We start from the raw sequence: 23,976 nt of genomic DNA on the forward strand, positions 1-23,976 counted from the left end.
ACAATATTGTAAAGTAATTAGCCTCCAATAAATAAATAAATACATAAATTAAAAAAAATACATTGGACTTAACTAAAAAAAAAAAAAAGCATGATCCATGTTGGCTGTGTTAGGAATTGACTCTAAGCCAGGTGGTATTGCCGCACAGCACACAAGATAATTTCATTCTAATGCTGATGCTTTCAGCTTCTGGTGACACATTTTTAACCTCTAAGACGGTTCCTACTCAGCATATGAGGGAACTTTTGGCCCAAAACATTCTCTTGTATTTCTGCCCTTTATTTTCCTAATTTTAATCTAAGTCTTCGTCAGTTATTTAGAGATCAGAGAAGGGCTGGCAAAAATCCGATTTTTGTCGCTGAACCAAGTATAAAAGAAATTTGCCTTGTCCCTTTTGGAGACATTTCCCAGGTAAAGGGGGTCTGACACTTTGGAGCAAGCAGCGCTTTTTGTCCTCTGTTGTCACCCTTTCCACCGGGCATCCTAGGGGCAGGCTCTGAGTGACAGGCTGTGGCGTTCGGGTTGTATTCAGACCTGACGGTTTATCTTTGCTTGATGCTTTGCAGCTTGGGAACAAAGCAAATCCAATCCAACTTACTTTGTTTCAAAATCCATTTCCCATAGTACTAGCAGGCATTAGAGGCTCAAAGACAATTCATGAATTGTTTGACCAGCATAATCCTGGAGCTTAACATGAAGTTCAACTGAAAGAGATGTGGGCTTTTCTTTCTTCTCATATTTTTGTCCAATCTGTTAAATAGTTTCTGGATTTAGGTGTTTTTCAGGATCAGAGTTAAAAATCTTGCTGGGTTTGATCAGTGGTTCTGTGTGGGTTGGCATCATCTGGAAGGTTTGCTGAAGCCACAGGAAGTCCCGTTCTGTCTGTAAGTAGATGGACCAGTGTCCCAAGCGCGTGTGGGAAATGGAACACTAGTGGTGGGGACATCAGTGTCCGGCCTTGTGCCTCTAAGCCTCATTGGCCCCATGGAAGAATTCTGGAAAGGATTCCACAACTACTGTGGTCCTTCTCTCTTAAAATTCCTCCTTCCCATCTGTCAAGGTGCCTCTAATTTCCTGATAGCATTCTGAGAAGTAGAAACTTTTGCCAAAGAAAGTTATTCTCTCATTGGCCTGTTGTGTATTTTTAATATTCCATTAGACTTCGCCCACTTATCTCTATAATTTCAAATTGTACTATATCATTTAAGGGCTGCAAAAGGATTTTCACAGGCAAGTGCAGTACAATTGTGGGATGGTGTGTTTATCAGTTTTCTCAAAAAGTCATCTAAATTCATATTCCGCATTCTAAGATCTGTGCTATGTTCTCTCTCCATCTCGGAAAGAAAAAAATTACACACATCCAACTATCACTTCTAATATGAATAAAAAATGTTCTCCACTTTATCTATTCTAAACCAATATCCCTGAAGAATTTAAATATCTCACTCTTTTTCTTTTATTTCTTACAAAATAGCCTCAGGAGAAACCCATCTCAGCCATCATTTCTAGGGCTACTAGGCTGAGTCGAGAAATCAAATCCCATTTGTAAAACAAAGCAAAATGCATTAAAAAAAATCCTTTAAAGTTGAGTTAATGATAGACATGAAGGAGACATGCAGTAAGTATCACACCAGGGTTCCACTATTCAGGCCAAGTTCCTGCCACCTTGCTATCTACCAGTAAGGTGTGACCCCAGGCAAGTTACCAGCCTTCGAGCTTAGTGTCCTCATATATATGGTGAAGAAAATAACAGTCGCTCAAGCTCAGAGGGTATAAGAATTAAATGAGAATTCATGGAAAGTATTTAGCCCAATGACTGGCTCATATTGAATCTTCAATAAAAGTTAGTAGTTCCATTATTAGTATTACTTTTCATTGCCAAATAAAGACTCTTTGATAACTTGTTTCATATTCTCTGATGTCCTATTCTTTGCCTTTATATGATTTCTTCCCTCTGCCAGAAAGTCTTTTTCCCTCCTTTCCCAGAAATCTTCTTCTTCTCCAAGTCAGGGATCACCAAACTACTGCCCATGGGCCAAATATGGCCCACCACCTGCTTCTGTCAATAAAGTTTTATTGGAACACACTCATGCTCACTTGTTCACACTGTGCTGAGTATAGCTACTTTTGTGCTACACTAGCAAAGTTGAGTAATTACAATAGAGGTCATGTTGTCCACAAAATATAAAATATTTAAATTGTGGCCTTTCACAGAGAGAATTTGCAGATCACTGCTCCAACCCCCCAACTCAAGTCATCCCATTTCAGCCATCTTCCCCAGTCCTCTGAGACAAAGTTACTTCTCTGGCCACACACATCCCTGGTCTCACATATCACTTGGCTATAAAGAAGCATCTCTCCTCCTGCCTCCTTGCTACACTGTGTGAGCACCATGCAGGTGGGCATCAGTTCTCACATCTTTGAAATCCCAGGCTAGGAGGGCAAAGACCTTCAGAGAAGGCAGGCCCTGAGGGGTGGGGGAGAAGAGGCTTGAATGGGGGGACTTTGGAATCTCAGTTTCCAACAGTAGTCAGGGAAGGGAGAACAGAAGGCTTTAGAGATACGTACATGCTACACACATCCTACGTGGACAGGTGTACACCCCTTTGTGCACACAGCTATGCTCACATATACATACTTCTGAATAAGCCAGTAACTCCATGAACCCATTATCAGCAAAGTACGAACTCACACAGACCATTTGGATCTTCAGACCCGTGAACTAGGACTTCCACCTGCCCCAACAGTAAACTAAGGATATTGCAGCCATCCAGCCATCACATTAGCACCACCCCCGGCTGGTGAGCCCCGAGGTACTCAGGATGGAAACAGGATGCCTGCCATCCAGCAGTCACCTGCTACAGCCACCCCTCACAGTGCACCCTGAGGAGACACAGGATGAGAAAACAGAGGACACTGGCCCCAGATACCTGAGGTGCATATCAAAGGAATGGCCTCAGGGAGCCCAGACTGAGGGTCTTCCTGCTAACTTATTAACTTGAGATGGCTGGGTCTCTTTAATGAACAATAATCTTTTGATGTTCTGACTATGTGGTCATTTTTTGCAAAGGCTCCTATTTATCCTGGCTCCCTCTGCCATGCCTACCACCTCTTCAGAGCAGTCCCTCAGAAGAATCTGAGAGTCCTGTCTCCCAGGCTTGAAGTTCGAAGACTGTCTGCCAGATAAAGCATAACTCTCAATTTTTAGGTTGTGCATTTTTTTTTTTTCAGTTGATACACCTCAGCCTTACATGTGTCTGTTTCATGGCATCTTAAATATAGACAGCAGGGGTGAAGGACAGATCTAGTTAGCTTTCTGATTTCATGTTGTTCTTGCAGTAGCAGACCCTAAAGACAAGGACTTGGGTGAAAATAGCTTATTCAGAGGGTAATCCCAAGAAGCACAAGTGAGTGAAGAGGAGAAGTGAGACAGAAAATAAGAAAGAGAAAAAATAAACCCCAAAACATGGGGCAGTAATGAGCAGGTTATCATTGTGGGCATCTGGGGTTTGATCCCACAGGGTCAGATGGGAGATTGGGTAGAATATATCACAGAGCTGTCCCACTTAAAGGGTGAGGAAGGGATATTTATTGTCTATAACTCTTGTCTCTCAAGGGTTGCTGGCTGTTCTTTGAGCATGAGCTCCCCCAGCAGACTGAGCACACTCCCATGGGGAGAGGAAGTTCCCAGGCTGACAGTTGCGGGGATGAAGAAGCCCACAGTCCACTGGGAGTGGTGAGTGCTAGGGCATCTAACCCAAGAGCCAGAGAGCTGATGCCAATCACCATACTGTGTAAGCAGGGGTAGGGGATGCATGGCTTATCCATAATTTTCCATTCCATCTCCTCACTCTCTCCTTCAGAATCCCAGTGAGTAAGTTGTTGAACCAGGGATGCTAGAAGGAAACTATTGCCCTAATTCGGAAGACTCTACATTTACTAAACAAAAGTTATTCTTAAATTAAGTGATAAGACTCTTGGTCAATTTTTAATTAAAAATAAAAAGGGTGTTTGAGCATGCACCATTAAATAGAATTAGGCAATTTAGAAAGCTATGCCAACAGGCAGGGTGGGATTAGATACCAACAGTCTAGCTCAGTTAAGCATTCCAGTTGCCTCTGGAAATGTATTTTGGGTTCTCTAATTCCCTTCCAAAGAAGCAACCAATTATAATTATTCTACTGTTAAGAAAAGGATTAAGAATATGAACTAGTTAATGCTGCTCCTAAACCCCTTTAAAGGACTTAGTCTTTCTAATGAAGAATGCTTTGAAAATACCATTCGCTTCAAATGTATTTGCCTTAATGTATCCAGGTTCCTATACGTATTCTTCATTCAACCATCTTCTGAGCCATTGTTAAGAACAATACCTTGTTGAATTAATGAGTATATTGCAAACCTTGTCAAGAAGCCTAGAACTGACAGAGAGAGACTACAATCAAAGCATCACTTGTCCTGTGATAACTGCATTAATGGAATGATAAATAATTTGTGTCTGAAAATGAAGAGGAAGCAATCAATTCAGCCTAGGAAGACTGGAAGGCTCCACAGAGGAGATACTCAAACCAGATCTAGAAGGGTACAGAAAAATGAGTAGTGACATTAGCAGAGGAAACAGCACAGATGTAATATATACCTACTGGTGCATAACAGATTATCCACAATTTAGTGCCTTAAAGCAATGATAAACATTTATTATCTCACAAAGTTTTTGTGGGTTAGGGAGTTAGAAGCTGTTTAGCTGAGTGATTCTGGACCCACGTCTTTCATGAGTTGGCCATCAAGATGTTGGTTAGGCTGTGGTTATCTAAACACTTGACTGGGGCCAGACGGTCTGCTTGCAGGATGGTTTGGTCACACTGCTGGTGAGGAGGTACTGGCTGTTGGTAGGTGGCCTCAGGTATTCGCCATGTGGCTCTCTCTACAAGGCTACTTGCTCGCAGCATGCTAGTTGGCTCTCCTCACAGCAAGAAGTAATACGAGTATGCCTTGAGGGCATACAATGTCATTTCTGCTAGACCTATTGGCTACTCAGGCCATCCCTCTTCAACCTGGGAGGAGACTACATAAAGCATGGGTACCAGGAGGTGGGATCACTGGGGGCCATCTTGGGGACTAGATGCCATAATGCACAAAAGTAGAAAGTGCATCCTCTTTCAGGGAAAGGGAAGATGTTGATGCCATTGGAATGTATTGTTAGTTAGGGAAAGAGTTCAGTTCAGTTCAGTCACTCAGTCGTGTCCGACTCTTTGCAACCCCATGCACTACAGCACACCAGGCTTCCCTGTCCATCACCAACTCCTGGAGCTTGCTCAAACTCATGCCCATCAAGTTGGTGATGCCATCCAGTCATCTCATCCTCTTGTCATCCCCTTCTCTTCCTGCCTTCAATCTTTCCCAGCATCAGGGTCTTTTCCAATGAGTCAGTTCTTTGTATCAGGTGGCCAAAGTACTGGTGTTTCAGGGAAATAGTAACAGGAGATAAAATCAGATGGCAATTTAGACCAAGGAGGTTAGACAAAGGAAGCCTCTACACCTGCTGGTCTTCCTCTCATCTGTTGGGACCTGGACTCAGAAGCCATGGGTATCCCTAGGAGAACTGGATTCTCAGCAATGAGTCCCTCACTCTGAACTGGCCTCCCAGAGAGATCAAAGAGCCTCTCATCTTTGAGAGGACCCAGGCTAGTTTTTCCACAACCTCCACTCTGACCCGCCTTGTCCCAGACCCAAATCAAGTGGTGAAAGGCCCAGAAAACAGTGACTTCTTCCCTCCAGTTTGAATTTCTATTCCTACATGGTCTGATGACCTGTCTTGGTTTGCAATGATTTCAAATCCTGTCTGCAGTGAGTGAAATAGCAAATCACAATGACAGCCTCTTTCGGCTCATGTAGATCTGGATGTGAACTCTACTTTAACCTTAGTTGCTGAAAGTGGATGTTCCCTCTGACCTGCTTTCTCACGAGCAAGGGAATAACAGTTTTATGTCATGGACTGTTGAAGGAATGGGGAGGAGTGTAGGGTCTGGAAACCGGAGTTGCTTAAACTTAATCCAGAGACAGGGACAACTAAGTTCAAGTCTAAATTCAGAGTTTTGGATCAGGTAGAGTCATGTTTCCTCCTCTTTGCATGAGAGTAAGAGGCAAAGACAGCAGCGGTGCCACAGCTAGGTCATGATGCCTGCTCTCTCCTTTCTTCTTCCCTTCCCCCACCATGTCTTCTCAGCTTCCCTCCCCTACAGGCAAACCCGTAAGATTGATAAAGGAAAGGCTTGTGAGCATTTATGAGTGGCTGAATGTTCTCACTGACCTGTTATTTGGAACCAAGTAGGACCAATAGCCAAGCAGGTCCATGGTACAGAAGGCATTTTTCTAGATACTATCATTTCACTGAAGTATATTTCCCTTTTCTGGAGGCACTGTTGTTGTTAGATCCTTTCAGCACCCGTGCTCAGATGGAGCTTCACTGGTTGCTCCTGAATGTAGGAGCCAGTAGTCTGGAACGTGTTTGGATGTTCAAAATGTGAATACTGGGGGAGGTGGCAGACTTTAGTGGCTAACATGCCAACAAGATGGCTCTCATCTTTTTCAGTCAGTCACAAAGTTCTTTCTTCTTTGCTCCTGGTATGGCCCTATGTTGTAGCAGTGAGCTTGTAAGTATCATAACTCTTTTTGCATTTGAGACTCATGAGTTCAACTCACCACCTCAAAGTGTGTAACTCTGACTTATTTATTTTTGCAGCACCAGGATGCCAGAGAGCTTGCTGGAGAGGAGATGAACTCAATGAATATTGACCACCTTGATCAAAGATTCACTAACCTTTGATTAGATAGATCAAGATAGATTTTCTTGATCTATCTGTTGTCAATATTGTGGATGACAAATGACATGGCAAGAGGGTCCCCACTCCTACCTACCTCTCTCAGGGAAGATATTACTAATCAACTACCGAAGAAACCAAATGTGACTCAGAATCCTTCCCAACACAGCACTCCAGGCAACCACTGACAGTCTTCAGAGTAGGTGAATGAGCTTAATGCTCTCTTTCATTTTTAAGTGTGGAGACCATGGCTACATCTGTCCTTGGCTACAAGATCTGTCAACCAAGAAATGTACCACACCAAACCAACATCCAGGTTGCTATTCCTTTCCCAGAACCAACTGTTGGACTAGATCAATGTATTCATTTGGAGGCCACACAAGCTCAAGCTTTAACATTTATAACCTGATGGATCTTCTCATTTCTTTTTCTGTCACTTCAGACAATCATGGATAGGTCACACATGGAAGCATCATGAGGGACCCATTTCCCTTGGGTTCTGTGAGAGTCAGATGCAAGGAAGGCAAAGGCATGGAGTGGCCATCCAGAACGTCTCTGTTTAGTGAAGTGGAGGGCAGGGAAACAAACCCAGCATACATGGGCTTTCCCAAAGGGAAGAGGGAGTGTTAAGAAGGGAGATGGGGCTTCTCTCAGCTCTGATAAGCTGGAGTCTTAGATATTTTGTGCCGTGGACCCTTTAGGGGCCTGATGAAGCTTGTGAGCACCTTCTCAGAATATGCTTTTAAACACGTAAAATACATGCATAGGATAACAAAGGAAGACAATTATATTTAAGCATAGTTATCAACTAACATAACTAATGTGAAGGTACATGTGCTTCTTTAGCAGCTTATCAGTAATGAGACTGGGTGTTAAATCTAATTATTACATTAATTTCAAAGTAGTAAAGAAAAGTTGCAGGGGAAAGTTTTGGATATATCTGCATCCACTCTGATAAGATATGAAAATGTCTATGACTCTGGTTATTAGCAGTCACTGAAACAGCTAGCACTGTCCTGATTTGCCTATGTTCCCAAAGGAAACAGATACAAAATTGTAGTTAACAGTAAATGAAAATAAATATGAAGTATTTTTCCATCCATGTTCATGCACCACCCCGTCCCCCCGCCCACCCCACACACATAGATCCTGTCCATAGACTTCAGATTGGGGCCCTGGCTCTAGGGAAAATTATAGGAATTTTTTACAGAGAAGGGAGATTTTAAAGTTGGACATTTTGATGCTTTGTTTGAGGCTGATCTTTTTCTTTTTTTTTAATACAATATTCTCATGTCACCATGGGACTTATTTGGCAGGACACTAATTGCTGGCTTGCATGAATATATTTCCTATTAAAAAAAAAAACACTATAAACAAATGTTACTTAAGAAGAACATTCTTTGAAGTTGCTGAGCTTGTCACCCTGGGAGACCAGGTAATCTCATTATCTGCTCTAACACCAGCTATTGTCAGGGCTGAGCTCTATCTGGGCGTCTGCTGGAGCAGATGAAGCTGTTATCTCTGGCCCCGCAGCTGCCGACCAGTTACTTGGGGTGGACATAGCTCCAGGGCTGGCTCCCATCTTGCCAGAGCAGAAAATGCCAAGTTCAGGCCATAAACGTCCCACTCCATTTTACATCACCCACAACAAAAGAAGTGGTCAGCAAAGCCTTCACTTCCTCTACTGCCTGGGGAGACCCATGGCACCCTAAGTGCTTTTTGATGGTGTCCACTCTTTCCTCTCTTCCTCTGTTTTCAAAGCCAGGGAGCATAGCATCTTTAAATCTCTCTCTCTCCCTCTGATTCTGACCCTCCTGCTTCCCCCTTATAAGGACCCTTGTGATTATATCAGGCCCAAATAGAAAACCCAGGATAATCTCTGCATCTCAATATTCTTAGCTTAATCACATCTCCTATGTTCCTTTTGCTCTATAACAACACATTCACATGCTCTGGGGGTAAGGATGAGGATATCTTGGGCGGGGGGAATTATTCCATCTAACCCATAGATCATGTTAAAAGCACCATTTTAGAGGGGAGGAACTGAAGCTCAGAGAGGTGGAGTGACTTGCCCAAGGTCACACAGCTAACAGGATGCAGATCCGGGATTCACCTTAGGGCTCTAGAGTTCCCAGGCCTGTGCTCTGAGCTGTTACACCACATGGCCTTTCTAACTGGAGAACTGAGGGAAAACGAGTTAAGCTTTCAAATGTGTGAAGAGGCTCAGAACAAAGGACAAAGAAATCCCTGTAGAAGTCTCATAAACTATAAGACTGTCCCTTAGGTGTCAAGATTTCCCCTTGGTATGGTCTGTGCTTTTCTCTCAGCAGCCTGGAGGCATAGACAATGCGGAAGTTTCAGGGTCAAGTCCAGTTCCCTGACTCCTCAGCACGTGAATCAGGCAGGTCACGTCAGCCCTTGGGAGCTTGGCTGTCCCTGTGGAAAATGGGTGTGGTGGTCCTGTGGGGGTTATGGCACTGACTTAATGCTTGGCTGAGAACACAGATGCTGCAATAGTTTACACTGTAGCTGTCTAATGGGAATACAACATACACCCCCTCATGTATTAGATAATTAACACCAAGAAGAGGTAAGAATAGAGACGCTTTCCATTCTTCCCCATCTCAGAAACCCAGAGCTCAAGGACCCAAGGAATCTTCCACGGAGAAAAGGAAGTTTGCAAAGCAGTTCATAAGACACAGAGGAGCAAATACCTAAAGGAATTTAATCTTGGCTCCTACTTTTGAGGTCCATAAACAGAGATGCCGTTCATTGAATTTCAACAGTCATTTCTATAGCTGTTCTTTGCAAAGGTAAAAAAAAAAAATTTCATTTCCCATGGCTGTCTTAAAAGTATAGAAACACACACCACACTATGTCTATTAAGCTGCCTGCTGGAATTGGCACAGGGAAAGGTAAGCGCCTGGTCAGCACTTGTACATGATGAGGAAAGTCATCACCACGGCCGTGCCGCTTGAAGAAATGAGAATGCTTATCGTTTCAAGTGAGGAAATTTTGACAAGATTTACCTTAATACACCCTCAAAAACATTCTTTCCTGACATTTGAAATGTGTTGCCTGTGATCCTAGCAGTATTGGTGGAGGCTGGGTATGACTCCCACTGCTTTGTCAATGAACAAATTGGCTCATGGGAGAACCAGTCTCTGGGCCCAAAGGTGACAGTCATGGTGCCCCTTGAGCCATCTGTGGTGTGGCGTCCTAACCTGGAGTCCCCTGCCCTCCAGACCCAGACACCACTGTGTTCCACAGTGATGAACAGAATTGCATTTCCATCACCAAAACAATACAATCACTCTACCCAAACTAGAAAATACAGACAAAAGCAACAGCTCACCCAAACCTGTTATTCTAAGTATATGCTTGTATGAATTCAATTCAGTCCGCACAACGGCCCTGTGAGACGGACTGTTACGAGTCCCATTTTACAGAAGAGGAAACTGAGGTACAGATTCAACCACTCTCTGTATTAGACCACTTTCACACAGTGGAGTCCTGTGGGAACACTAGCAGTGATTGGAGAAGAATATTTAATGACACGGGCATGATAATCATGGCCACCAGTTGTTCAAGCAATGAATGTTCCCAGGACACACAGCTGGTGAGGCAGGGAGGAGACAGGGCTGACATTCAGACTCAAGCAACCTGGATCTGAGGATTGTCATCTTAGACCCTGCATTGTAGGAAATTTAGATCGCTTGCAGTCTGAAAAGGACCACGCGATACACATTGACATGAACCCTTTCACACCAGGGACTGTGATGGTATATGCTACGGACTGAAGTGTTCTGTCCCTCTAAAATGCATACATCGAAAGTCCTAACACAGCCCTCTTCCCCCACTGTGGGATGGTACTGGGGCATGGGTCCTTTGGGAGGTAATTAGATTTACCTGAGGATATGAACCCATGGAAAAGAAATGCAAAAAAGCAAAATGGCTGTCTGAGGAGGCCCTACAAATAGCTGTGAAAAGAAGAGAAGCGAAAAGCAAAGGAGAAAAGGAAAGATATAAGCATCTGAATGCAGAGTTCCAAAGAATAGCAAGGAGAGATAAGAAAGCCTTCCTCAGTGATCAATGCAAAGAAATAGAGGAAAACAACAGAATAGGAAAAACAAGAGATCTCTTCAAGAAAATTAGAGATTCCAAGGGAACATTTCATGCAAAGATGGGCTCGCTAAAGGACAGAAATGGTATGGACCTAACAGAAGCAGAAGATATTAAGAAGAGGTGGCAAGAATACACAGAAGAACTGTACAAAAAAGATCTTCACGACCAAGATAGTCACAATAACGTGATCACTGACCTAGAGTCAGACATCTTGGAATGTGAAGTCAAGTGGGCCTTAGAGAGCATCACTACGAACAAAGCTAGTGGAGGTGATGGAATTCCAGTTGAGCTATTTCAAATCCCGAAAGATGATGCTGTGAAAGTGCTGCACTCAATATGCCAGCAAATTTGGAAAACTCAGCAGTGGCCACAGGACTGGAGAAGGTCAGTCTTCATTCCAATTCCAAAGAAAGGCAATGCCAAAGAATGCTCAAATTACCGTACAATGGCACTCATCTCACACGCTAGTAAAGTCATGCTCAAAATTCTCCAAGCCAGGCTTCAGCAATATGTGAACCGTGAACTCCCAGATGTTCAAGCAGGTTTTAGAAAAGGCAGAGGCACCAGAGATCAAATTGCCAACATCCTCTGGATCATGGAGAAAGCAAGAGAGTTCCAGAAAAACATCTATTTCTGCTTCATTGACTATGCCAAAGCCTTTGACTGTGTGGATCACAATAAACTGTGGAAAATTCTGAAAGAGATGGGAATCCCAGACCCCCTGACCTGCCTCTTGAGAAACCTGTATGCAGGTCAGGAATCAACAATTCGAACTGGACACGGACAACAGACTGGTTCCAAATAGGAAAAGGAGTATGTGAAGGCTGTATATTGTCTCCCTGCTTATTTAACTTCTATGCAGAGTACATCACGAGGAACGCTGGGCTGGAAGAAGCACAAGCTGGAATCAAGATTGCTGGGAGAAATATCAATAACCTCAGATATGCAGATGACACCACCCTTATGGCAGAAAGTGAAGAGGAACTCAAAAGCCTCTTGATGAAAGTGAAAGAGGAGAGTGAAAAGGTTGGCTTGAAGCTCAACATTCAGAAAACAAAGATCATGGCATCTGGTCCCATCACTTCATGGGAAATAGATGGGGAAATAGTGGAAACAGTGTCAGACTTTATTTTTTTGGGCTCCAAAATCACTGCAGATGCTTATTGCAGCCATGAAATTAAAAGATGCTTACTCCTTGGAAGGAAAGTTATGACCAACCTAGATAGCATATTAAAAAGCAGAGACATTACTTTGCCAACAAAGGTCCGTCTAGTCAAGGCTATGGTTTTTCCCGTGGTCATGTATGGATGTGAGAGTTGGACTGTGAAGAAAGCTGATCGCTGAAGAATTGATGCTTTTGAACTGTGGTGTTGAAGAAGACTCTTGAGAGTCCCTTGTATTGCAAGGAGATCCAACCAGTCATTCTAAGGGAGATCGATCTTGGGTGTTCATTGGAAGGACTGATGCTAAAGCTGAAACTGCAATACTTTGGCCACCTCATGCGACGAGTTGACTCACTGGAAAAGACTCTGATGCTGGGAAAGGTTGGGCGCAGGAGGAGAAGGGGACGACAGAGAATGAGATGGCTGGATGGCATCACCGACTCTATGGACATGAGTTTGAATGAACTCCAGGAGTTAGTGATGGACAGGGAGGCCTGGCGTGCTGTGATTCATGGAGTCGCGGAGAGTTGGACACGACTGAGCGACTGAACTGAACTGAACTGAGGATATGAAGATCCCTCTAGTGTCCTTGTAAGAAAAAGAGGAAAAGGCCAGAGCCTCCTCTCTTTGGCCTGGGAAGACGTAATGAGAAGACAGCCATCTGGGGCTCTCACCAAGGACTGAATTGGCCAGCACTTTGATCTTTGGCCTCTGGGCTCCAGACTGTGAGAAATAAATTTCTGTTGCTTAAGCCGCCTGATCTCTAGCATTTTGTTATAGCAGCCTGAATAGAATGAGATGATGATGATGTGTGTGTGTGCATTCAGACAAAAAAGAATCATAGCCTATGTGGTGCTCTGCAGACTGCTTGTTAACATACTGTGAAAATCTCTCCATGTTATCATATGTTCTTCTACCTCATCATTTTACATGATTTAATGGAAGCCCAATGGAGGAATATAGCTCAATTTATCAGAGAGATCCTCAATGGTTGGACACTTAGTTTAGCTCTTTAAATAAATCCAATAAAACTCCCAGAGGTGGATGCTTACACACCACCAATGTAAATTATGTAGAACTGCTTAGGTAAAGAATACTAGGGGCATTTAAAAAAGTCATTTGATTCTTATTGCCAAAATACCTGACGAATATGGCCTATTTGTATTTCCACACTAAGGCAGGAGAGAGCCTTTCTCCAAGAACTTTTTGCACCATGCTCTAGAAGCCACTTGGGCTCTGTAACCAGGAAGAAGGTCACCTGGCAGGCACTGAAAGCCCACATCTTAGCACAAAAGCTGCCTCAAAGCTCTACCATGTCTTGCTTTCCTGTGTTGAAAAGACAGTCAAAATTGATTTCTTCTGTGAGGTTGTCATCTAAACAAATAATCAGTAATTTTGATCCACATACTGGGGGGAAAACACATGGGCTTTGGAGACAGGTTGACACATGGTCACAGCTCAGTGACATCAAATGTGTCCATCACCAGGAGTACTCACTTGCCTCGTTAGTTGTTACTGACATTAAATTGAATACAAAGTACTTAGGATAGTGACTGACACATGGTGACAAACAAAATAGGCTCAAGAATGTCACTCCAGTTTATTATCATGACTCTAGTCTCAAATTTAGGGAGGACAGCAAAGGCACTGGGAAGCCTGAGAAAGTGTACAGGATGTCTCTGTTTGTCTTCTGGTAGCTAGAAATATCTCAGTTCTCCCTCTGAGGCCCCTTCCAAGCCTGGAGAGAGTGCCTCTGTCCGCTGACACTCCTGATTCTAGCTGTGCCCAAGTGAACAATTGCATTTGGGATCCAGATTCAGCTCAAGGAAGAGCTCCCTCAGCTGGGCATTCTTCCCTCCCCACCTCTGGGTCCTCTGGCAGAGGCGGGCCCTCCCTGCTGTCAGGGCTCTGACATAGAAAAACAGTCATTCCTAAAGGGTTCATCCAGGATTTAGTCTATAGCTAGACAGCACTTTCTTACTACTTTTCAATTGAAGTAGTTGTTTTCATTATTGCAACCAATTTTGAGTTTGGAATTCATTAACAAGTATCTGAAATGATGTTTCCTAATCGTTTGGAAATGGACTGTTTCTGCTAAAAAGAAAATAGAAATCAGACCAGTCATCCATGACCTAGTTTCTTTCCCTATAATCCAGCTTCAAGGGGGTGATTAATCACTGTGACTCAATATTTTGAGAGAGGACCTCCAGACATAGATACATGCATGCCTGCAACAATCAATAGTTGAAGCTACTGCTACAGTGATCACTCTGGCCAATAATTTAACAGATCAGGGCTGGCCAGTGATAGCCTGTGGGCCAAGTGCACATCATTGGCTATATTTTGATGGCTCTTGGGCTAGGAATCTTTTTTTCCAGTTTTTAATGGCTACATTTTGAATGGTTATATAAGTACCTGCACAACAGTCTCAATTTTACCTCTTGGCCCACAAAACCTATACAATATTTACTATCTAGCCCTTAAAGAAAAAGTGATTCTATACTGTTAAGTCTCATTGTTGAATGTGACATCACAGTGCCATAGATCTCAGCAAGCTGATCAAGTCTTCAGAATATCATGTTTAATGGTACAATGAACTTTTATCCTATGGAGAAGTTGCCTCAAATGAGCTACTTCTTTAAAATGAGACTGGAAGAAATGTGGATCCCAGGCATTGTGAGGTGTCATTGTGTCTTGAAATGAGCTATAGCTAGTTTGCCTTAATCTAAGTGTTCTAACCTCTGTTCGACTTCCCTTAAAATGCTTTGCTGTAGGGGCACCCCAGTCAGCCAGTGCCTGGCTGGAAGCAGAGCCTATTAAAGGCAAGTATAAAATAGCTGCTTTTCAGAGCCTCTCAATCAACTGTACTTTCCTTAAATGATGGCTGTTCTCATTATGGTTGGAGCAGAGCTTTCCCTGTTTTCTTTACCAGTTCGAAGCTAGAACTTAACTAGACATTCTTTCTAAATTGGAAGGTATCTCTCCTACCAGGATTGCTAACATGGACAGGATTTAGAAAGATGTTATTTAAATACATGGGGAAAAAAAAATCTGTCAATGAAGCAACACTTGCCTTAACATGCTAATCAGAGCTCTTGGTTGATAAAGAGAAATAAACTGCTCTCTAAAAGTGATTTTTTTCCAAAAAAGGAAAAGCTGTTTAGCTTTTTAGGGTACTTCATGCAAAATAAGATGGAGAGATTTAAAATTACAGAAAAACAGAAGTAGTCTAAATTCATCATCACCCTGCATTTTGTTATTTTTACCATATTAAAAAAAACAGAAAAAAAGGATAAAGCTTAGAGAATCAAACATTTGTCAAATCTAAAATGTTGAATCTCTCTTAACGACAAAGTGTCTTTTGATTTAACATGTGCTGCGTAACTCCTGATTGTCTGGTACTTTAAGGTGCCCAAGAATAGAAGACACAAAACAGGCTGCTGTTTATTGACCTCTTCAGCAACTTGCGGAATTTAGATTCAAGTGGTAACTCCTCATCTCCCCTTGATGAGGCTGGGAATCTCTGTAAAGCAGCTCATCATTCACCAAGCAGCCTTGAGTCTGCCTCCAAAGTGAGTGATTTCCCACTGACCGCCTCTTCTGTAGCTCACCCAGTCTTCTGTCCAAGTCACAGCTCTGGGAATGCTGGGCTTACTGCTTAAATATGGTTGGCAGTATTGTAATAGGGAAGAACAATTCTGACTTTGTATTGTACCTGTTCCTTTTTACTTAAACCTTTGTGCTCTGTTGCCTGTGCTTAGTCATGCTAGCTCTGCACCTTTGTAAAAGAATGTAGCCCTATAGCCTGAAATACACAGGATACTCAAAAGCTCTGACCTTTGAGTCCATTCATATAGAGACAGAGAGTTGCAGAACAGAGAATCACATTTGTTTGGTCGGAGGTTTACAGGAATGTTGTGACCTGACCCAGGTACACAGCTGCAAGAACAAAGGATTCCTACACTGAGAAGTTAGCACAGCTAACCACACCTCTCCCTCATCTTGCCTTTAAAGGTGTTTTGCTGAAACCCTTTGAGGAGTTCAGGGTATTTTTTGGGCACAAGCCACCCATCTCTTTGCATGGCCCTGCAATAAACCTTTCTCTGCTCCAAACTCCAATGTTCAGTCTGTTTGGCCTCATGGTGTGCCAAGCACATGAACTTGAGTTTGGTAAAAGTTTACCATTTAGAGCAGGATATATCCATTATCCTTAGGATGGCATTTGGAGCCTTGGCAGTCTTGTATCAACTCCTTGCCCTTTTCTGGTATCTCTCCTTATGACACTCTGAAATCCCCAGTCTCTCTTGGAGTGACATATGGACACGCCACTATGCCTTTGCTCATGCTGTTCCTCTCCCCATGGTGCCCTTCCCTCAGCTTTCTCATTGCAGAACTCCATTCATGCATCAAGTCTAGTTCAAATAGCACATGTTTGTGCATATGTGTTCTCACTGCTGGTTAGAGGTGGAGGTACGCCACGAACCCATAGAATCCAAAGCCAGCACTCATGACGCCCTTGCCCCACACCTCTCAGACCAGTTTTTAGTTGAGGTCTTGCTAGGTGACTAGACAAAGCCCTAGCCTTCATGGGTTGATTAGGCCAACCCTGGAGGTCTGGGGGGAATGGTTAGGGTCACCAGTAGAGTTCTGAGATTCATCCAGGTCTCCTGTTAGAATTCACCCAGAGTGGGAAAGTGGAACTGGCCCCAAATAACACCCTGCCCTCCTGTCTCTAACCCCACTGCCATCAACAGGAGGCTGGCATGCTTGTAACTGAATTTCAGAACCCAGGACTCAGCATCATGCCTTATGAATGCCTCATTCTATTTTATTTGCTGTCACAACAGAGCAAGTGGGTTTGATTCACATAGGGTGGTTCACCATCTGTGTTTCATTTGCAAGCATAATACGCTATTTTTAAAATAATAAGACAATTTATTTACATTTACTTATCCCCCCTCTATTTTCTCAGCAGCAAGTAATATCAAAAAAGGAGGAAATGATCCCAACAAAAATATTTGTGAGTAAATAGCTCACAGAAATGGTGAGGATGCTATTAAATAATTCTGGTCCTACCCACCAAAACAAAGAAAGAGAATATTCCTGTCAGCGTGATTGAATTGTGTATAATTACTGCCAATGTTTTAAACATGATGATAATGAGTAAAATATTAGCATTAGATCAGAGCGGCCTGTGAACATTTTTTTCTTGAGAGTAAGACAACTACCTCTAGCTTTCATTCAAGGCATGGGAGAAATGCAATCCCTTCTTCTTTTTCTTCTTCTTCTCATGCACTTTGACTTGATTCTGGAGATGCAGAATGTGATGATGGTTTAACTGTCTTGACCAAACACATCCAATTTCACTGACTATTTTCGTATGATGTTCCCACCACTATTCTTCAATTTTCCTCTGTGACATATTTAAAGGACTCCTAAGTGTCTCATAGCAAATGCACTTAAATCTAAAAATAAGTCCTTATGTGACACCATGGGAAGAAAGAAGGAAATTCTCTCAGTTTTCACATTTGGCCCCTAAATTGGGGGCATTATAAAGTTTCAGAAAATCCTTTATCACTTGAAAATAGAAAATAAATTACATTCAGAGTTCTAAGATATTTTATTGTATGTACCCTTTTTTTTTTTTTAACAGGCAGGCTATCACTTTCCTTAGATTATCTGGATGATAATACATAATAGGATAAAGGCGAATTCAAACAAAGAAAAGTGCTCAGCTCAAACTCCTTAAAAAGACTAATGATACTTTCACAATGCAAATGTTAAGACTGCATTTTAAGGGCCTCATTTGGAGACTGTTTCCATTTGCCAAAAAAAACGAAGCATGCAAGAAAAAGAAAACAACTCCCCAAACTGACCATTAGGTACTCTGAGTAGTTGAAAATTGTGCTGGCTGTGTTCAGAAAAGGTGGCAGATTTCAGCTGATGGATTTCAGTCTAGCAGCCAAGATGATCAACTAAATAAACCATTTATCAAATGTTAGGGACCTTTATCTGATTTTATTTTGTAGTGCAGCCAGACATAGCTTAAAAACATAAGACGGATCTGTCAGAATGAGGGGCTAAGTATGGTTATAGAAAAGAATAAAACAGTGCCCCCAGTGAACCCAATTTCATTTCATAGGATATATGGTCCTTATTTTCTCCAAACATTTCCCCAAACATTTAAGCAGGAGACGCAGATCCTCACGACCATTCTACCTACCAGGGCATTCTTGGAGCCTACTGCAGCTCCTTACACAGGGTAGGTATCAGGTGGATAAACTGGATTACTGGATGATTACACACAAGGGCAAGAGGAAGCTCTCAACTAAAATAAAATAATTTCTTCTGTTTATATATATACCCCTGTGGGATATGGATCTTGCAATTCTGAGATAATCTGTTAGCTATTTACTCATACATACAAACTGAAGGAACACAAGTCCTTCTATCCCTCTTTATCCATCTGTCTCTTCATCCATCCGTTCCTTTATCCATCCATCTCTCCGTCCGTCCCTTTATCCATCTGTCCCCCCATCTCCCATATATTTATTAATTGCTCCACCATTCCATCCACCTCTTTATCATCCATCCAGCAAATCTTTACTGAGTGTCTTATTTACCTGGCATTACATATGTTTGGCAATGGGAATTCAGAGATGGGACAAAGATCCAAGATCTCTTTCTTTAGGAACTGTATGTTCTGGTATGGTTTCAGAAAAAGTAAATAGAAGAGCTTGTAATGGAAAATACACTATGTTTTCAAGTCAGACTTGATGTCTATTAACATCGAGCTTACAGTAAGCAACGAAAATACATGGTCACTGCAGCTGCTCTCACAATTCAGCTGTGAATCTAAAGGAAGCAATAACCCAGCCTAGCATCAGCAAAAGTGAAGAGGCACGACTTGCAGAATGAAGTGAACATGCTCAGCACAATCTAGGGAGACTCTGTGACATGTGAGTGGAAAAAGGCCTTGGGGTCCTGCTGGGGTCCTCTTTGAGAATGTACTAGATGGAAAATTAAAATGAAAAGTTTACATCATATCAACCAAGCTCGGGTCAACCCTCAGACTTCTGGAACCTCCCCACAAGGCAAAGGTCAGACAGGAGCAAACCACTTGTGAAATCTCAGGGGCTCCAGCTCCAGGAGTCTCCTTCCCATTTATTTACACTCACACCATTCAGCGCTCAAACACGCCATTTGAGATACTGTGAATGAATACATGGTAGCCACACGTAAAAACAGTTTAAGTTATATCAAAGTTTGTAGGGGTGACATGAAATATTTTCTTTAAAATGAATGGTGTGTAGATCAGTTTTAAGTGTTTTGCCTAGATTGTCCAGAAGTAGAATTTTGAAACCACACCTAAGACAGGATGCCTTCCTAGAAGGTCTCCAGAACCAACAAACAATTCCATAATCCTGCTATGGGAACTTATATACACATGAATCTTAGGAAGAGCCTAGTGAGAAGAAAACATTGCAAACTGGAAAACACCAATGGGAAGTCTGACGCGTGAGTTCTGTCCCTCTAAAGATAAATAACTTAAAGGCACGTTTCACCCTTTCAGCAGATGTGTGCGGGAGAAGCTTAGCACAGCACTAGGAAACAGACGAGGTATGCCTGAATTCAGGGACATTTTTTTCCTTCAGATTGTACCCGTGTTGCCTGGGTCAGCACTGAACTCTTGAAACCCTCACAGAAAAGTGACACTTTTCATTCATTTTCATTGATTTTCCAATTTCAGTTAAATTATGTTTATCTTTTTTTCATTTTTTTTAATGTATTGTGGCTGCTGCTGCTGCTGCTGCTAAGTCACTTCAGTCGTGTCCGACTCTGTGCGACCCCATAGACGGCAGCCCACCAGGCTCCCCTGTCCCTGGGATTCTCCAGGCAAGAACACTGGAGTGGGTTGCCATTAAGGATTAATTCAACTCCCATAATTATATACTTGCAAATTAACAAACACCCAAATGACAGGGTCACGAACTTGAGACACATTGGTACCCCAAATAAACCTTAAAAATGCTGTGATCTACTATATTATCATTCTGCTTTATAAATAGAGACAGAACATTTTCTATCAGTAAAAGCAGAAGCTGAGATAGAGAAATAACCATTTCATCTTTCTCTTGCAAGAAGAATTTGCAAGTGATTTTGGGAGAATTAGGGGTTATGGGAAAGCTGGTGTGTGTGTGTGCGCACAAGTGCACTCTTTCACACATGCTAGATGGGGGATAAAGGGAGAATTGGAAAGCCATTACCTAACTCTGAAGAAGATAATACATCAGTCAGGCAATAACAAAAATAAGGAGATTTGGAAAAAGAATGGGAGACAAAATGGAGGAAATGGACTTGAAATGTTCTTTTTTCTGCTTCCTATTTTTGATGTAAAACCACTGCATATTCCAACTGACAATCACAGTTTCAATGCAAATTTCATTCTCTCCCTTCCCTTCCAATAATTCCCTATTTCCAGCTCCAGTTTCCCACCCTTCATATGTAAGATCTTACTGTCATCTCCAACTCATTCTTACTAATATGTCAAAAAATGTACTTAGGAATTTTCAGGGCACTGAAACTGTGCTAGGCAGTAGTCAAACAAATGTGCAGGTGATCAAAGAATCTCTGTTCTCAAGACATTTACTGTCTAGGCCAGTGGTGCTCACTAGAACTTTCTGTGATGGTGGGAATAGTCTACCTGTGCCCTGGGCGGTACAGCAGCCACTAGCCACATGGGGCTCCTGAGCACTTGAGATGTGTCTGGTCTGACGGAGAAACTGATTTTTACATTTTAATTTCAAGAATGTCAATTAAAATTTAAATAACCATCCGTGACTAGCTGTTATTGCCTCAGGTCTAGACCAAGTGGAAGGGGACATTTGTTAGAGAGACAAGCGTGTAAAGGAGTGCGTGGCAGGTGCCAGGTGAGGCTGCAGGTAAGAGCAGTCAGAGACTGGAGGAGCAAGAGGCTGTGCAAGACCCGGGGGCGGAGCTCGGCTTCCCAGAGAGGTGGGCGGGTCTGACCCAGGCTCTCAGGAGGAGCTCCAGTGAAGAAAACAGAAAGGAGAGGGGAAAGCATTTTTAAATCAACAGCATGGAAGGGAAAATGCACAGGACCCCATAGGGAAACCCAGCGCTCGTCCTGGGGCAGATGGGCTTGCAGAAGTCAAGGGTGACTGCCAGGGGACAGGCCATGGGACGATGTCCTGCTGGGAACAAGGGATCCCAGGATGGGGGCAGATCTAGGTGGTTGATGATGCAGAGCACCCCCAAGTGGGTTGGCATCTTGGTGTGTGAAGGGCCAAGAAGCTCTCTAATGGAAGGGAGTGTGGCCTGCCAGGGGTGACAGGGTGGCCCTGGAACTCGGAGAAAGGGCAGGACCAGGGGGCACGTGCAGCAGGACGTAAATGGGCCAGGAGCAACACCCTCCTAAGTGGGGCAGCTGCCACCAGCTCCCCCTGACAGTCACGAGTGGTCTGACTGATTGTCCATGTATGGAAACTGGGCCCCCGATTTCCAGAATTTCTGATTTTCAGAAAGGCTGGAAATCGGAATTAAAAAAAAAAAAAGAAATATAAAGTTGAAGTATTTTGATATGGCAACTAATATGAAACTTTAAAACACCGTGGGCCAAACCAAAGAGCCGGCGTGTGGGCTGACTCAGCCCATGGGGTACCTGTCTGTGACACGTGACCTGGAAGATGGGGAGATTCCTACAGGGATGGCCTCGCAGGACAAGAGCTGAGCCTGAAGGGAGAGAGAGGCTCCGGAGCACACACTGCACAGGCAGCACAGGGTCTGAGAAAGGGGTAAGTTGAAGCCACCGGACTCTGTGACAAGGAGAGCGTCAGTCATCTCAGCCACCTCCCTCCCATCTACCCCTCACTCAGAGCGGAAAAGTGAGGCAGGCGGAGCCCACAGTCACGGGGGCCTCAAGAGTAAGTGGCGGGTGACAAACAGCCATCAAGTGGAATGAATGCAAATGACCTCAAAGGACGTGATTTTTTCGGCGTGTGCTTTCTGGGGTCACATAACATGTCATCTCCCGTGGCCGATTTTCCCCGTCCAGCCACGGGTCGCTATCTCGTTGCCGCCCCCACGATATGCAAGGGGCCGCTGATGGAAGCCCCACATCTTCCCTCGAGTGAAAGCCACGTTCGAGTCTCATGCAAAGGACGTGGTGTGTCTTTCAGCTCACCTCCCGGTCCAGCAGTGCAGGTGACACAACGGTGACAATGTCTCCCTTTTCAGGATCGATGTAGAACATGTTGGGCGACGGCTTGTCAGGCGTCTGCTGACGGATATTGTACCGCAGGAGGGCATTATCCGTGGCCGGGTCGTCTGCGTCAAAGGCTGTCATGCGCATCACCGTGGTCCCTGCGGGGGCGAGACAGAGGGCATGTGATGGTCGCTCGGGGTACAGTGATGGGCCGGGCCCCTCCCCAACCTGGGCGATGGCCGTAGAGTGATGTGTCAGTCACTTTCCAGATTATAAAAAGCGAAGCCTTTCCCTGGCTCCCTTAGGTTTCAGCTTCCCTTACCCCCTCCCTCCCTCCTCTGTCACGTTAAAAGACCTGAAATATAGAAATGTTTGCTGTTCAGCAGACTGACAGCTTAATTTTTCCTTCTGCTGATATGCTGTTTATTTCCATGGGTTTTCATCCCATTGTGGATGTGGCTCTGTGACAATGGCCTTCACTCTAAAAGCTCTTATTGAATGCCTACCACGTGGGGGAGGGGACCCAGAGCTGGGTGCTGGGGAAATAGAGGTGCAATAGGTCACATTCCTTGGGGTCTGGCAGGTCAGTGATAAGCAGCAGAGAGAGCATATGAAAATATTAATGCACTCGCAGTGCACTGAGAGAGGGCGATGTGAATATGGAAGAGAACAGCCTCATCTAACCAGGGGCTCAGGAAAGGTCCCTGGTGCAGGGCCCAAGGGTGAGTAGGTGTAAGGGAGGGGAGAGGGAAGGTCTCAAAGGGATAGGTATCCCAGTTACTTCTGGTTAAAGGGAACCAGGAACAGACAAGACTTGAGCGCCTCTATGCACAGCCACGACGACTTAGGTGTTGACAAGTGTTTTTGTGGGGATGTTCATGGAGAGTCTGAGAAAAGCTGGAAAAAGACCTAAATGTCCAACATCAGAGGAATTGCTAAAATGATGGCATCCCCACACTATGAAATATTTTGCAGCACTCAGAAAAGGTTTATAGATCTAATGTGTTCTAAGATGAGGGGCTCTCCAAAATTGAAAAATATCAGGTTGGAGAATGTTACCCACAGCATACCATCATTTTTGTGACCCTATTAACACACAGAAAATTCCACAAACTTTGTGCATGTATTTTTTCAGGTACAGTTTATGTCTATAAACGGATACAGGAAGGTCTATAAGGGTGAACTTCACACTGATTTTGGTGGCTAAACTTGGGCAAGGGGAGAGGGTACTGGGAATAATGGTGACAGGAGAAGATGACAGCCCAGTCTCTAATGTTTTGATCATTTTTACAAGGGAGATGTAGTTTTGAGATTAAAATTTAATTTAAAGGGATCATGGTTATAAACACCAGTAGAAGCACAGACTAGAACAGAATCAGGCACATTTGCCTGCTGTCCTGACAACTGTGAGCCTGGGTGACCTGCTCAACCATAGATTTTCACTGTAGTTTACTCTCCTATGAATATAGGCCCCATGTCCTGATTCTGAATCCTCTGGGCGCACAGCATGGGGGCAACCTGGTATGAGACTGAAGCAGTAGAGCTATGCTTCCCAGCAGGAATATACAGGAAATATTCTAGCTTAACGGAAACACAGAGTCCCTCCAGCTTGGCTACCATCCTGGTGTTCCTTTCCCTTTTATAG

At 43.5% G+C, this 23,976-nt stretch overlaps 1 protein-coding gene across 1 annotated transcript in view; it reads right to left on the reverse strand.

Moving 5' to 3' along the window:
* The window catches only part of CDH13 (cadherin 13), a 1,084,595-nt gene that overhangs the window by 223,677 nt on the left and 836,942 nt on the right, over positions 1–23,976 (reverse strand). Inside the window, exon 7 of the mRNA XM_055413053.2 lies at positions 22,311–22,489. Coding sequence (XP_055269028.2) covers positions 22,311–22,489 — 179 coding nt within the window. The remainder of the gene's footprint in view (positions 1–22,310; positions 22,490–23,976) is intronic.

This window comes from Moschus berezovskii, chromosome 22, assembly GCF_049115385.1.
Source record: "Moschus berezovskii isolate FMDL1 chromosome 22, NW_MosBer_1.0, whole genome shotgun sequence".
In the NCBI taxonomy this organism is placed as follows: Eukaryota; Metazoa; Chordata; class Mammalia; order Artiodactyla; family Moschidae; genus Moschus; species Moschus berezovskii.